The 13,318-nt window shown below is 44.1% G+C and overlaps 1 protein-coding gene across 7 annotated transcripts in view; it reads right to left on the bottom strand.

Moving 5' to 3' along the window:
* Positions 1–6,017: 6,017 nt before the first annotated feature.
* The window catches only part of RPRD2 (regulation of nuclear pre-mRNA domain containing 2), a 90,368-nt gene continuing 83,067 nt past the window's right edge, over positions 6,018–13,318 (bottom strand). For 3 of the 7 annotated variants that reach the window (XM_024570484.4, XM_024570483.4, XM_024570485.4), the window contains one exon: positions 6,018–11,512. In XM_024570484.4, coding sequence (XP_024426252.1) covers positions 8,745–11,512 — 2,768 coding nt within the window. In that variant the 3' untranslated portion in view covers positions 6,018–8,744. The remainder of the gene's footprint in view (positions 11,513–13,318) is intronic. The other 4 variants (XM_045203703.3, XM_045203705.3, XM_024570486.4 and 1 more) reach the window with 3 other exon arrangements.

The following is a 13,318-nucleotide window of genomic DNA, read 5'->3' as shown; positions in this document are numbered from 1 at the left end:
TCCTCATTGGCTTCTGGCCCCTGAACGCCCATGCCTATTGGTTATTAGAGTTGCCACTCTAGCCTGGGACTACCTCCAGGAACTGCGAAGAGGTACACCCCACACAGCACGAGCTGCGATGTGGGTGGTTCCGGCTGACCGGAAGACCTACACTGTTACACACGCAATCCCGAGACCTGCAGTTCCAGCCCGAAGTAGCAATAAGTGTCCTGCGGCTTGGAGGACGGGAGCAGGAAACTCTAGTGAGACAGGGAGAAAAACGGACCTGAAAGGATAGTAATTTCCTTTTAACAATGAATCTTTTGTTTTTCTTTAAAGCATAGTCTTTACTGGCAGGTAGAAAACACAAGAGCGTAGATTTGGAACCAAAACAGACCTAGTGTAAATCCTCAACCTGCCTGCCATCCACTATGTAATAGTGGGTGAATTATTTAATTTTTTCTATGCTTCAGTTTTCTCATCTATGAAGTGGGAATAATAGTATCACTGCCAATCGTTAAGGTTAAATTAATTTTATATAAATCACCTAATATATGGTACATGGTAAAGGGCAACAATAGCGACAAACTATTAGAATAAATTAATATAACAACTTTAAGGGCTGGAGCAGAGAATCTGCAGAGAGCACCTCCTGGAGTCCTTCATACTCATGGTGTTTTAAGAGGGACCTAAGAGACCTCTAAATCTCACAGGTGAGGAATTTAAGGTCAGAGAAGGTAAGTGGTTGAAAGTCAATCGGTTAAGTGCTGACGCTGGATTTGACTGAACTCGTACTGTTCTACCACACCAGACGCTTGCTGGTGACAGAGTTTACTCCCAATGTATGCTGCCCCACCCCCAGAGTTGCCTGACCCTAGAAATTTAGCTCTGCCTCCTATGCGAGACTTTTGCCTCTCATTCCCATTCTAGCTTTCAACTTCCTTATCCCTTCTCTCCCTCTCCCTGCTGTATCTAGGACACAGGACTAGGTATATTTGATTTATTTTTACACAGTAAAAATAGAAACACGGCCAGATTTGAGTGAAGTGTGGGGGGAAATAGACTTGGGGGCAGCTGTGAAGTTCTCAGTAATTGCTGTCAGTGCCCTCACCTGGGGGTGGGGGTGGTTAGAGTTGGTTCTCAAGTTTCCAGTGATGGAATCAAGGATTGTGGAGGAAGCGCTGTCAGTGTTGTTTAATGTAGGTTTCCAGAGGCCAGAGGTTCTGTCTGGGAAAGACAGCAGTTGATCTGAGTCACAGGCACCATTCTGGCTCTTGGCTCCATCTTCTGATGTTAGAACCCTAAAATACAAAAAGAAACAGACAAGACTGTGGGAGAGGAATATTACTTGTGTGTGTGTGGTTGGGAAAAGGTAGTGAGAATTTTTAAATTCAGAAAGTGTGACAACAGGCAGAACTTTCCCCATGGTTCCACACCAAAAGGGACAGGGTAGTGTTACACAGCGGGCAACGAAGTGGTAGGTGCTCAATAAATACTTATTGAATCAAGAATATACAAAGTACTGTGTTGAGTTGAAACTCCAAAGTACACATATACTGACACACACATTCTTTAATCACTCTACCTTGTCCTCTTTTGTGCAGACAGCCGAGGGATGGTGGCATAAGTAAGCCCCACTGTTATGGCAGCTTCCTCTACTCACCCCTCAAACATTTACTGACTGCTCACTGCATGCGCAATGCGCTCAGCTGTGTGTTCAGGGGACACTTATCAATCAAGTACTACATCACCACCTAAGTAACTTGTGTTGCAGTGGAGGAAGGAAGGAATGTCAAGTTAATCCATTCTTCCCCTTGTAGCTAGCAAGCCAGCAAAAGCAAGCTAGATAAGGCCAATTCATTACTTGCTGGTTCCTCTGTACTTCTGAATTGTGCCTAGCATGTCTCAGCCTCAGGGAATTTAACAGGTTAGTCTGCCTGGGAAACATCCCTACAACTGCTCTTACCTTACATCCAGAATGTCACGGAACACCTACTATGTGCCAAGTTCTGCCTTCACTATTCCTAGAATAACCCTGACAAATAGTAGCTCTTCTTAGGCTTCCTTTATAACCTGCAAAATGACCCTTAGACAAGCCCCAGCCTCAATCCAGTCTGTACTATGCCATACTCTGCTGCCTCTCAGACACCAGAATAGTCAGAATGCATGACGTTTGGTAGCACAGCCCTGCTTCCTCCCCAGGTACACTAGGAGACTTCAGGGCCAAAACGGCCTTGGATATAGGTTGGAGAGAAGGGTCCAATAAAAGCCAAGAAAAGAGGCATCTTACCAAATTTCCTCTACCAGACTAAAGATAGGGAAAAAGAAGTGTTAAGGAAATAATATGATCTCACAGAAGTCTAGGGAAAAGGGAATTCTCGGTAAAGGGTATTCTAGACCCTTAAGGAAGTTTTGGGGAATTCTCAGCTTTACTCTTAGAGGAGACTTCCTAAAATTAAAGCTTTGCTTGAGGTGGTATTGTAGTTATAACCTTAAACTATATGTAAGAATGCTCTCCACTGAAGGTAAAGTACATTTTCCATTTGTCATCAGAGCCACACATACCTCCAACTCTCAGCTTTTAGCAGCAAAATTTCCCTGCACCAAAGAGGTAGAAAATATACTGGAGGTAAAAGAAATTTAAGAAGATGAAAATATAAAAAGAAAGGTTTCTATCATTGCTACCAAATGCTTTTGAGGCTCACAGAACTAACCACGTGGCTAAGGTACAGTAGGTGGTATAGGGAGATTAGATATATATATTTTTTCCTTAGTAATAAAGATCTAGGAAGGGCCCAAGCCTTTTAACATTGCTTTAAAATGCCAAGAAGAGAGATAAAGTCCAGCCGCATTTGCTAAGTAAATAAAGAGGGGGAAGCTTATCAGGAGCACAGGGACAAGTTGAACTTGGCTTTGAAAGTAAAGCCTTGGGCGCACCTAAAGTCTCTTAAGACTTCCCTTCCCCAAGACATCTCTAATCTGTAGACACACAAGGAAACAGGCACCCTACCCCTGCCTTTTAAATGACCCTGATTTGTCAGGTCAAGGCCAAGGAAAAAACATATGGAAGTCTCCCAAACACACGAGCCAGTGCAGGGATGTCAACTTAGGTTGGATACTTATGTAAAAAACAAAGGAAAGAGCAAGGCACTCTGAAAGAAGGTCCTCGATACATCTAGAGAAGGCAATATACGACGCAAAGCCCGCTATCCAATAACCAAAATTTCAAATTAATCCTTTCCTAATCTCCATCGCCTTTAGCAACGATTGGCCACCTAGAAGATATGGGACCTTAAATGTTTCATGTAGGTGCAAAGGATTCCTAGCCAGGGGTGGGCGAAACTGAAGCAATGGAGGCCACCCAGATCCTTTCTTTCTACCCATCTGGACTGAAATACTCCAAGAAAAATGTTAACAAGTTTCAATTCCTCATCTCTTTCCCACAAATCACGCAGCAAAGAACTTGAGTAGTTCTCAAAACTAAGGGGCTACAGTGGTGATTAAAGTTAGTTGCTGGGATATCTAATTTGCCACGAACCCCAGCAGGTCTGGGGTGGACTGGGTTAGCCAACGCCCAAGTCAAACACAAAGTAGCTGCAGCGTGTATTTTTCTCTGCTGGCACTGCTCACTAGCCCATCCAACCACACCTGTATTCTCAACTTCTGACTTTTGCCACAGGGAGCACAAAGGGAAAGGAAAATAAATAAAGGAACTAAGGTAACTGCATCATCATTTTCTAAAGAGATCTCAGCCCTTTTCTTCCCTTCTGAAACTTGTAACTAAGCACGAAAGGTTCCCCCCGTTCTCCCCAGTAGCTAGTCAGAAGTAATTTGAGTTCTTTCCTGCATGTACTTTTCCTTTGAAGCTTATACATGGGGGAAGGGAGAACAGGATGTTTACTTAAGAGCCAATATCTCAAGTATGTCCCTCTAGTAGCTTTGTCTATGCAGCCTCAGTGAGTTATTACTCAGCAATTGCGAGCAGCAGCTGGCCAGACTTGTCTATACAGTTACTCATAAACGAGTATGAGAAACACCTCAAACCCTATGTCCATTCCAATGGTGTTTGTATTACTGTCTACGTACATGAGGGGGTAACTCATCCCTCCTATACTGGATTGGCTTAAAAATAACTTCAGGGGAAGGATACATTTCCAACATGTCCAGAAAGGCCAAGGGGGAAGTCTGGAAGCTATTGCTTCCTTGGGATGGAGTCAAGAATCAGGTGGACAAGTCAAGATCCCAACAGGAGATAAGGGAGAGAGAGAGCCAGACGCCAGCAGCAATCAGCTCAGCAGTACACCCTACCAGCTGGGTGTGTTCCCAGGCTGCTGCCATTTCTGAGTTTTTGGTGACACACACGTGTAGCTTCCCGCAATCTAGGCTATTTGGAGCCTCTACCCTCCCAGTGACCCAGGCTGGATCTAGATGCCTTGACTCTCTCTACCCCTTAAAGCCAACATTCCATTCATTAAGGCTCACTGGGTTAAAGGATGGGGCAAGAGAAGGGTTGAGTGTGGTTTCTGTGACAGATTGCCAATATGCAGCAAGGAAGGTAGATGTGGGCAAAGAATTGGCCAGAAGGACCCCTGTCACCCCCCTCCCTCAGTTCTATGCTTGCTTTAAAAATGATCCTTTGCTCACAATTGTACAACTTTTTGCACACACAAATAACTATCTACACACTATGGCCCACTTCATTACCAGCCACTCCCTGAACAGCTTTGATCTCACTCCACCCATCATCCCTTTCCAAAATTGAATTACACAAAGGGTCAAACAGAAAACCCACAAGGCTATGATTGTCTTAGAGGCGCAGATTGCCTTGTGACATCAAGTACGGGAGTCAAAGGAGACAGCTGGACAAGATCAATGTGAGGGGAAGAGTCAACGACACAACAAAGGAAACCATACTTTATTAAATTGGAAAACAAAACATAACACTGGGGACAAACAGACTTAAAAAAGGAAGGAATGGCTGGAAGAGGAAAGTGCAAGTGGTCACACGGAAGGGAGATGGGTGGTCTGTGGTATCTTTGTGTGTGTGCCTCAGAAATGTGTAGGCACACCCACCACCCCCTTTCCCCCCAGGCACTCTTAGACCAAAAGCCAATCCAATCATATCTTCAGATACATCCAGGCTTGCTTTCTGCGTTCTGTAGCTGGTTTCACCTTCAGCCCTGGACAGTCACGGAGGGTCTTTGCTGGAGAGAATTTTGGTTTTCCAACCACTGGCCTGTACCACAAAGCAGCAGTTTCAGCTCCTGGAGTAATTTCCACCTTGCACTCACCAGAGAAGCCATGGGCCCTTGGTTAAAGCCCCAAATCTCAAAGAAAAATGTCAAACCTTTAGAACTAGTTATTTTATTAAGTGATATTAATACACATTTCAAAAGGATTTCATTGTTGTTGCCTCTAAAGCATGTACTTGTTTTTGTCTTCCACACTGAACATGTGAGAATATCAATCCAACATATCTAATTTTAATCTTAACAGGTGCCCCTGCCCATTCAAAAAAGGGGGGAGGAGGGGAAAAGAGGGGAAGAGCAGTAATTTACAGCGGCTTCAAAAACAATTAACAGCTGAGGCTTAATTCTGCATAAACCGGTAATTTCAGGATAGTGAATATTCTGCAGTTAGGAAGTTTAGCATATTCACATTATCTAGATAGGTTTGCTGTACCATGTATATCACAAACATTGTATCCTGGGGATCGGAAAAGATTAAGCCCTACTCTCTAATCATATTACCCTCCCTGGAATCAAACCAAATTCTACTTACTCGTAGCATTTGGGAGGGCAGAGGGAAGCAGGGAGAGCTTATCATTTAAGCTCACATAAGAGTAAACTATCACAAAATACTTCAGGACTATTTTCTGATGCTGTATCTATCACTGAGCTTTAAGTGGTACCAGTGTACCCATGACCCCCACCAATTCTCTGTCTGTGATTTTACAGTGAACACCAAGGACCTCAGTTAACTTCACATATTCAGCTTTCACGTGAATCATGTCCTTTCCAAGACACACTATGCTATGCTTTCTTTAAAAAATATCTTGTTTATTTTTTTTAAACTCAGGTGGAAATACAAAAGTCAGAGCATGGGCACGGAGTTTTAAATCACAGACACAGAAAGAATAAAACCCCTTTGTTTCATGTTATGAATACCAGAATTGTCTTGTTTCACTATATCACATATATACATTGTCGTCTTCATTTACTGCTGTAGACGTATTTCCTTAAAGTTAACAGCTGACAGTCATACAAATCCTCACTTCCATCCTGAAACAAGTGCGAGGATTTCTGTGGCTTAAAAAAAACAAAACAGCCCACAAAAAATTCAACCCTTAAAAGTCCATCTTTAAAACTGTACACGGTCTTCCTTTCATGTATTAGCCATCGTACTTTTAAGAACCATTGTTCTGCCCCAGCATTCAGGAAGCCACGTTCCTGACACCCTCACATTTTCTAATAAAACCAAATGGTCAGAGAGCCTTTTCAAGTAAACACTACTTTTAGCTTAAACAAGAGCAGCAGAAAGAATTCACATTCTTTTATTTTAGAACGAAACACATCCCACTTAATTTCTGTGAAAAAAAAAACCCAAAACACCTTTTAGTTGAGTCAAATAGAACTCTCCCTCCCCCTCCCCACCCCCTCTCTCCTACTCATACTTTTCCCTAAACAAATGTCTGAGGACTCAATGTAACTAGACCGTTTCTTTGCTACACTATATACCCCATCCCATTTACAAGGTCATGGTATCATGCATTTTTGTGGGGAGAGCTACAGATCAGAGAGGCTTGAGAGGGTCAAAGAAAGCAAGGTGGTTTAGGAACAGAAATGCATTAGGAAGATGAATGACTTGCCGCATCCTAACCACAGAACACATAGCAAGCCCAAATAAATAACATGGCATAAATTACATGGAACTCCCAACTTGTGACACACACCTGGTTTAAGCTGCTCTTTTTCTGAAAAGCAGGTTTATTTTGAGACAAAGCATCACCTTTTGCCACTGCATTGCCCTCTCGTCCACCTTAAATATTTCACTAAGGAAATATTGCAGGAATCTGAAGCAATCCCCACACTTCCTATTGTTAGTTCTATACTAACTTGGAAGAAAACACGAAACTTAGTAGGGTTCTCTAAAACACTCAACATAATATTGTCTTACTCACTTAGCTGGAGATTTCCAGTGTGTGTACCTCAGGGTAAGACACTAAATAAAAAACGTAAAGCAACATTTGCTTTTCAGTGTCACTAGACATCAGAGTATGAACAAAGTATGGTGATTGTCTTTTTCCTAGTACTAGCTGTAGAAACACTAATTAGAAGCCTTTCAGTTCATGGAGAACTCTTTCATGAGAAATGACTAAGAGCAGAAATATCTTTTATTTCCTATTAGGAGTGGGAGATGAGGATATGGCTTGAGCCTTGATAATGTGAAGGGCTGCTACTGGAGAGGGGTAAATTTGGACTTATCGGGGCCTCTGGTGTCTCTGTAAAGATATGTCTCGTACTGCTCACTCGTCGCTGGACACATCTCAAGAAGTGTAAAACAAAGGTGCTGCTGAACCTTCTCCTTTGAAAGACCAAGAATGGGGTGAATACAGGACAAAGGCAAGAAGAAAGGAAAGACAAACAATTCCTTTTTCCTAGTAGTTAACCTTTGCTGAAGTATACCAACAAATATCACGTTAGGGAGGCACCATGGTAAAAATGTCTACTTACATTAAAAAACACAGGGACAATATTACAGTTGCACCTTTGTAATAACTGTCAACTAGAGACTTACTTTCTGGCAACAGAAGTGAAAGCTGAGAGAGTCAAGAAAGAAAAGCAGGGAGCGAGAGGCTGGTGCAAGAGTGGTGAAATCTCAAAGGCGTTTTCCAGTTTTCCATTCTCTCATTTATGAAGGATGGGCAGGTCACATCATACTGTTAATAGGTTCCTTCTCTAACTCTCTACGTTGAAGTTACTCCTTATTTTAACCTCAAAAGTACATCCAGCCCATTCTGTTTCATCCCAAAAATAAAGACATTTTACAAGGACAGAATGCAGTTTATGTCTCCTTAAAATCACCCACTGTCTGACAATACTTTGGAAGAGTCTGATTTTTTTTTTTAAATTAAGATTTCTTAGGAGAAAGGTAAAAAACTCAACTTCAACATGCCTTTAAAAACAAACAAAACACAACAGCCTGGCAGGCCCAAGGTCTCCCACGTTTCCTCCCTTGCAACATCTCTTGGCTGTCAGCAGGGCAGAGCATACAGGGAAGGGAGCCAAGCTGGTTACAGCAGGTTACTTAGCTAGAGAGAGAAGGAGACAAGAACCCTTCCAGTGACTACTGATAAGCCAACCCCCAAATAACACCCCAACATTGCACGCTATCATCTGTAATGGTGGAAGTTTTATTTCAAATGTAGTAGTAATCTTCAATAGATAGGGTAATATAAGATTTGCTTCGCTCCCTGTCCCTCAAACTCCCAGCCAAAGGGAAGTGGCTTTGGTTGTGTTTCGTTGCCTGTCCCCCTGTCCGACCGGACCCCTAAAATGCAAACAACCTGGGGAAGGTAGGTGAGTGCAGTGGGAAGGAGGACTGGGTGGAATAGTGAAATGTAAGCATATGACTTCTTACTTTGGAAGGGAGGCCCTTGGTCATAAAAAAAGTAAATCAAAGGAGGGAAAACAAAAACAACAATAAACCGAACTCCTACTTCCAATGCTCTCTAGACTGTTCAAATGCCTTTCTCTTGGTTTCCATCAGTACCTGGGAGGGAAGAATGGGCGTTTTGGTGCAAAGAACGGAGGGCCCCTAACAAAAGGTGGCCTGGGTCTCTTTAAACTGTGGAACGGGTCTCTGTTGAGAAAAGGTTCCCTAGGCCGAAAGTCTGGCCGGGGATTCCGCAAAATCATACCACTCCGGTTGATGGCGTCTCTGTGTGAGGGACCCAAGGGGAGGCCACTGCTGCTGTTGCTGCCTCCCCCACCTCCTCCATGGGCTGGGCCCAGGTGCTCCAGAGAATGAGAGGGCAGGCTCAAGCTCTCATGCACACGGCTAAGGCCAGGGCCGTTGAGGTCCCGTTGGGTGGGGCCCCCATGGTCCCTGGGTCCTGGGAGCACCCCAAAATGATCAACCAGGGTCCCTTGAAGGAGGGAACTATGGTCCTTGGGAAATACTGCCACTGCCCCTGCCACTCCGTGCTCTGCCAGCGGTGGGGCTGGGAAGGGTACAACCCCAGAGTGGTCAACAGGGGGAGGAGGAGGTGGAGTAGAAAAGGGAACACCACTCCCACCACTGCTGCTATGTTCCCCCGGGGGTGGAGGGGGTGGGGTGGGGAAAGGAACTCCGCTGTGCTCTCCAGGAGGAGGGGGTGGGGCAGCATGGGCCAAGGCTGCCTCCTTTGTGAAGGGGTTCGAAAGATCCACAGAGGGTAGATGAGTGGGTGCATCTCGAGAGAAGATACCACCATGATCCTTAGGAGGGGCGGGTGGGGCAGACGACGGCCCCACTGGCTCTCTCTGGAAGGGTGTCCCATGTTCCAAGGGGGACGGGGGAAGATGATGCTCAAATGTTGAGTTGAAACTGGTGGAACGAAAGCTGCCGACACTTTCCTGAAATTGGGGTGCCCGTTCCTTGTATGGTGCTGCTTTAAAGCCAGTGAGGCCTCCGCTGCCCCCACCCCCAAGGGATGCCAACTCAGAGGCACTTGAGGGGCCATTGTCAAAAGAGCTGCCTGCAGTGCTCAGATCAAACCAACCCACCCTTGAAGCCTCACGCCCATGTCCTCTATTTCCCTTCCCAGGAACTCGGACGGACTCTACGGTCTGTATCGGCTCCCCGGACATCCTCCTATTGGATGCATTATGATAACCCAAGGTTTCTATCGGGGCCCCTTTTTCTTCGGTGCTGTCAGGTAAGTCTAAGCAGGAGGAGGAGACTCGGGTTTCTATGCGGTAGTGCTCTTCTTGTTGCTGCTGGTCAGTGGCGGTCAGACTGGGCTGGGTGAGGTTTGAGAGACTGACACCATCGCTTGAAGTGCCCTTGCCCGGAGCCTGGCCAAAATGCTTATCATCTGAGGACTTTCGTGAGGCGTTTTTAAGCATATTCTTAAACTCAATCGTCGACGTGGTGGAAATGGTGGAGGCTAGGACTTTCTCCACGCCTGATGTGGGTGGATGGCCCGTGGGAGCAGCAAGGGTATTCTGCGGAGAGAAAAGGGAACGATGTGGGACTGGGTGAGGAGAGTCTGGGTACTGCTTCTGTGGCAAACTGAGATGCCCAGTGGTAGATTGAGACAAGCTATTGTGGTTGGAGTCAGGGGTGAAAAATGAATCATTCTTACTCGGTGATGGCGACCGATTAGACCCAGGTTCATTCCCTCTTATGTTGAAGGCACCAAATAGCCCAGGGGAAGGTGAGAGAAGGTCACAGTTCTCACTAGAGTCCAGGAGGGCCCTTACAGATGGAGGGAAGGCAGACTTTACTCCAAATTCTTGGACCCTGTGGCTGTAACTGGACAGGATTGGCTGGTACTCGGTGGTATCAGAAAGCTTGCTGGATTTCAGAATAGACTTGGCTGGTTTCTTCTCTAGGTTCATCATGGCAGAGGGTGGAGGACCTGAATACTCAAAATCTCGGTAATCCTCATCTTCCTGGAAAGAAGTATCTGGATAGAACTTTTCCTGTGAAGAGTCCATCAGAGAAGATGGTCTCTCCATTCCATCTGAAGGCTGCTTATAGGGTGATTCGCTGCCCAGGCCAAAGGGCCGATATGTAGATACAGAATTGGAGAGCTCCCGAGGGTAGCTTTCCTCTCTCCCAGGGGGTGGTGATCTTGTACTGCTGGGTGTTGAAGAACCAGGGCTAATGATCTTAGAAAGCAGGGACACGGTATCTACACTGCTGGACGTGGGCTTGTCCATCATCTCATCTTGGGTGGGCGTCCCACTGCGTTCATCCCTTACAGGGGTTCCATCAATGTTGTCGACTGAAGTGCTAGTAGGGCCACGCTGGAAGTCTGAGGGATGGCTTTCTGCTGGGGCACTGGACCCCAAACTGCTCAGGATTGGGATGTTTAAGTTTAAGCCACTGAAACCAGGATTACCTTTTAAGAAGTTATGGATCTTCATTTCCAGGCTTGGGGAAGTGGACTCGGACTCCAGCTTCGGCTTGGAGATCTCTGAAGATTGGCACATGGCAACTTCAGTAGGTGGGGCAGCAGAGCTAGTATTGTGGGTGCCTGTAAACCCCAGAGAGTTGGACGGTAGCTTGAAAGTAGTGCTTGGGAGCCCTGGGCTTTGCCCAATTGAGGCCTTGCTGGTTGAAGTTGAAGAGACTTCAGATGTTGATGAACTAGGAGAATAGTTGAAGCTTTTGGGAATAAAAGGTTGGGTATTGGAGGACGGATTTCTTCCTTTTATGCTAGAGACTGTGGTGGTGTTGGCAGGGGAAGCTGAAGTGCTCTGGGATGCAGCTTCACTGGCTGGAACTGGGTTCCCAGTAACACTCTGAAGTAAAGATGACAGGCCTGTAGAAACAAAGATTAGAGGAGTTGAAAAGAACAACTTCCTACCTTACAATAAAAACAATTTAGGCTAATCAGATATTCTCATTCATTCAAGTGGGAACCAGATAGACATTAAAAAAATGAAGCCAAAGCGAATCCAGACCAAACAAGCAATTGCTAAATGTCGCAGAAACCCGGGACTTAATTTGTCTATAAAGACAGCGAATCACTGAAATGTTTCTAGTACAGTCCTGGAACACGGCACAATAAAAGGCAACAGGAAGGGGGAGATTTTAGTGTCAGAATCATTTGTAGTTTAAACAAGACAAAGCAGGAAAAGAAAAGAAGCAAAGCTATTCTTAAAATAACACATTAAGCCAGTTATTTCTTAACATTTATTTGTGGAACTGTTCCTCTAAATAGGTGTTCTGCCCTTCCTTTCCAACCTCCACAATCATCTCTAATAAGTTTATGTACCTATGTTATTTTCAAGAGGGGGATAACACGCAAATTACAGAAATTTTTTGAACAGGGACACTTTTTAAAGAAGCATCTCTTGCTATACTGGTGTTACCTTTGGGGAAACAATGTTCTAAGCTATCATTTCTTTTTTAAATTCATTCATTCATTTATAGGAAGCAGGAGAGAGGGAGAAACATCAATGTATGGTTGCTTCATGCATACCCCCTACTGGGGACCTGGCCTGCAACCCACACTTGAGCCCTACACTGGGAATCGAACCAGCAACCCTTTGGTTTGCAGGCTGGCACTCAATCCACTGAGACACACCAGCCAGGGTAAGCTACCATTTTTTAGTTGTAAAATGTAGCAATAATAAACACGTAAACATACACCACAAAGCCTTACAAAGCTAGACCATCAAAGGCTCTGATCCTTTCACAAAACAGCACACAATCCCCACCTTATAGCTGGGAAAAATCAAGGGTTATTGATCTACCAAGCGGACGCTAGTAAGGTTCAACCCTACGCAATGATACACAAAATCTTCTCAGAAGAAGATTTTGAAACTCAGAATATTTGGGGGCAAAGGCTAAAATCCACCAAAGCAAACTGCTCCTGTAGAAAACTTTTTAGAAAAACACGACAAAAACATAACAGAAGGTCCTATACATTCAATCATATTTTGGAAAATTTACCTACTTTCTGGCCATACATGAAAACTTGTGTATGCTTCGCCTCATCTTAGATCTTTTATACACTAAAAATGCTCTCTCATAATGACATGGTGAAAAAAAAGATTTCAGTTAATACATGTACTCCAATTAATTTTTAAAAAAATTTTAATCCATATTTGCTAAGAGATTTAAGGCATGAAAAATTTTAAGGCTCTATCAATGTAACACTTTGAACTGTCATCTACTTCTAAATAATGGTGCATGATTTCTATTGTTATCCAATATTCAGTACTATCCACATAATTGAAATATTCTTTATTTCAATGATCCTCCTGAGAAAAATCCATGTTTCACTTCCACAAAGTTCCCCAGCTATATAATTTTCTTGCTTCTAATAGTATGATTTAATTCTTAGTAGTCATTGTTCTTACCAAAACCAGAAGTCCTCAAAGCACTAGAATGGGATATATGATAATGTCAAATGACTTCATAAAGGTATTTCAGCATATCTTTCAGATACTGTGAGATAAATTCCTCAAAAGACCATCTTGTTAAGAAAGATTCTACTCAGGTTTCTGGCAATAGGTGAAACAGTCTTGGTGCTACAAAATATTACTTTTCTTCCATCTTTACAAGCCATACACTACAACCCTTTGCCCACTGAAGTCATTCTTTGTGTTGAAAATCTTCC

Source organism: Desmodus rotundus, chromosome 12 (assembly GCF_022682495.2).
Source record: "Desmodus rotundus isolate HL8 chromosome 12, HLdesRot8A.1, whole genome shotgun sequence".
Lineage (NCBI taxonomy): Eukaryota > Metazoa > Chordata > Mammalia > Chiroptera > Phyllostomidae > Desmodus > Desmodus rotundus.
This window is presented reverse-complemented; position numbering and strand designations above follow the sequence as displayed.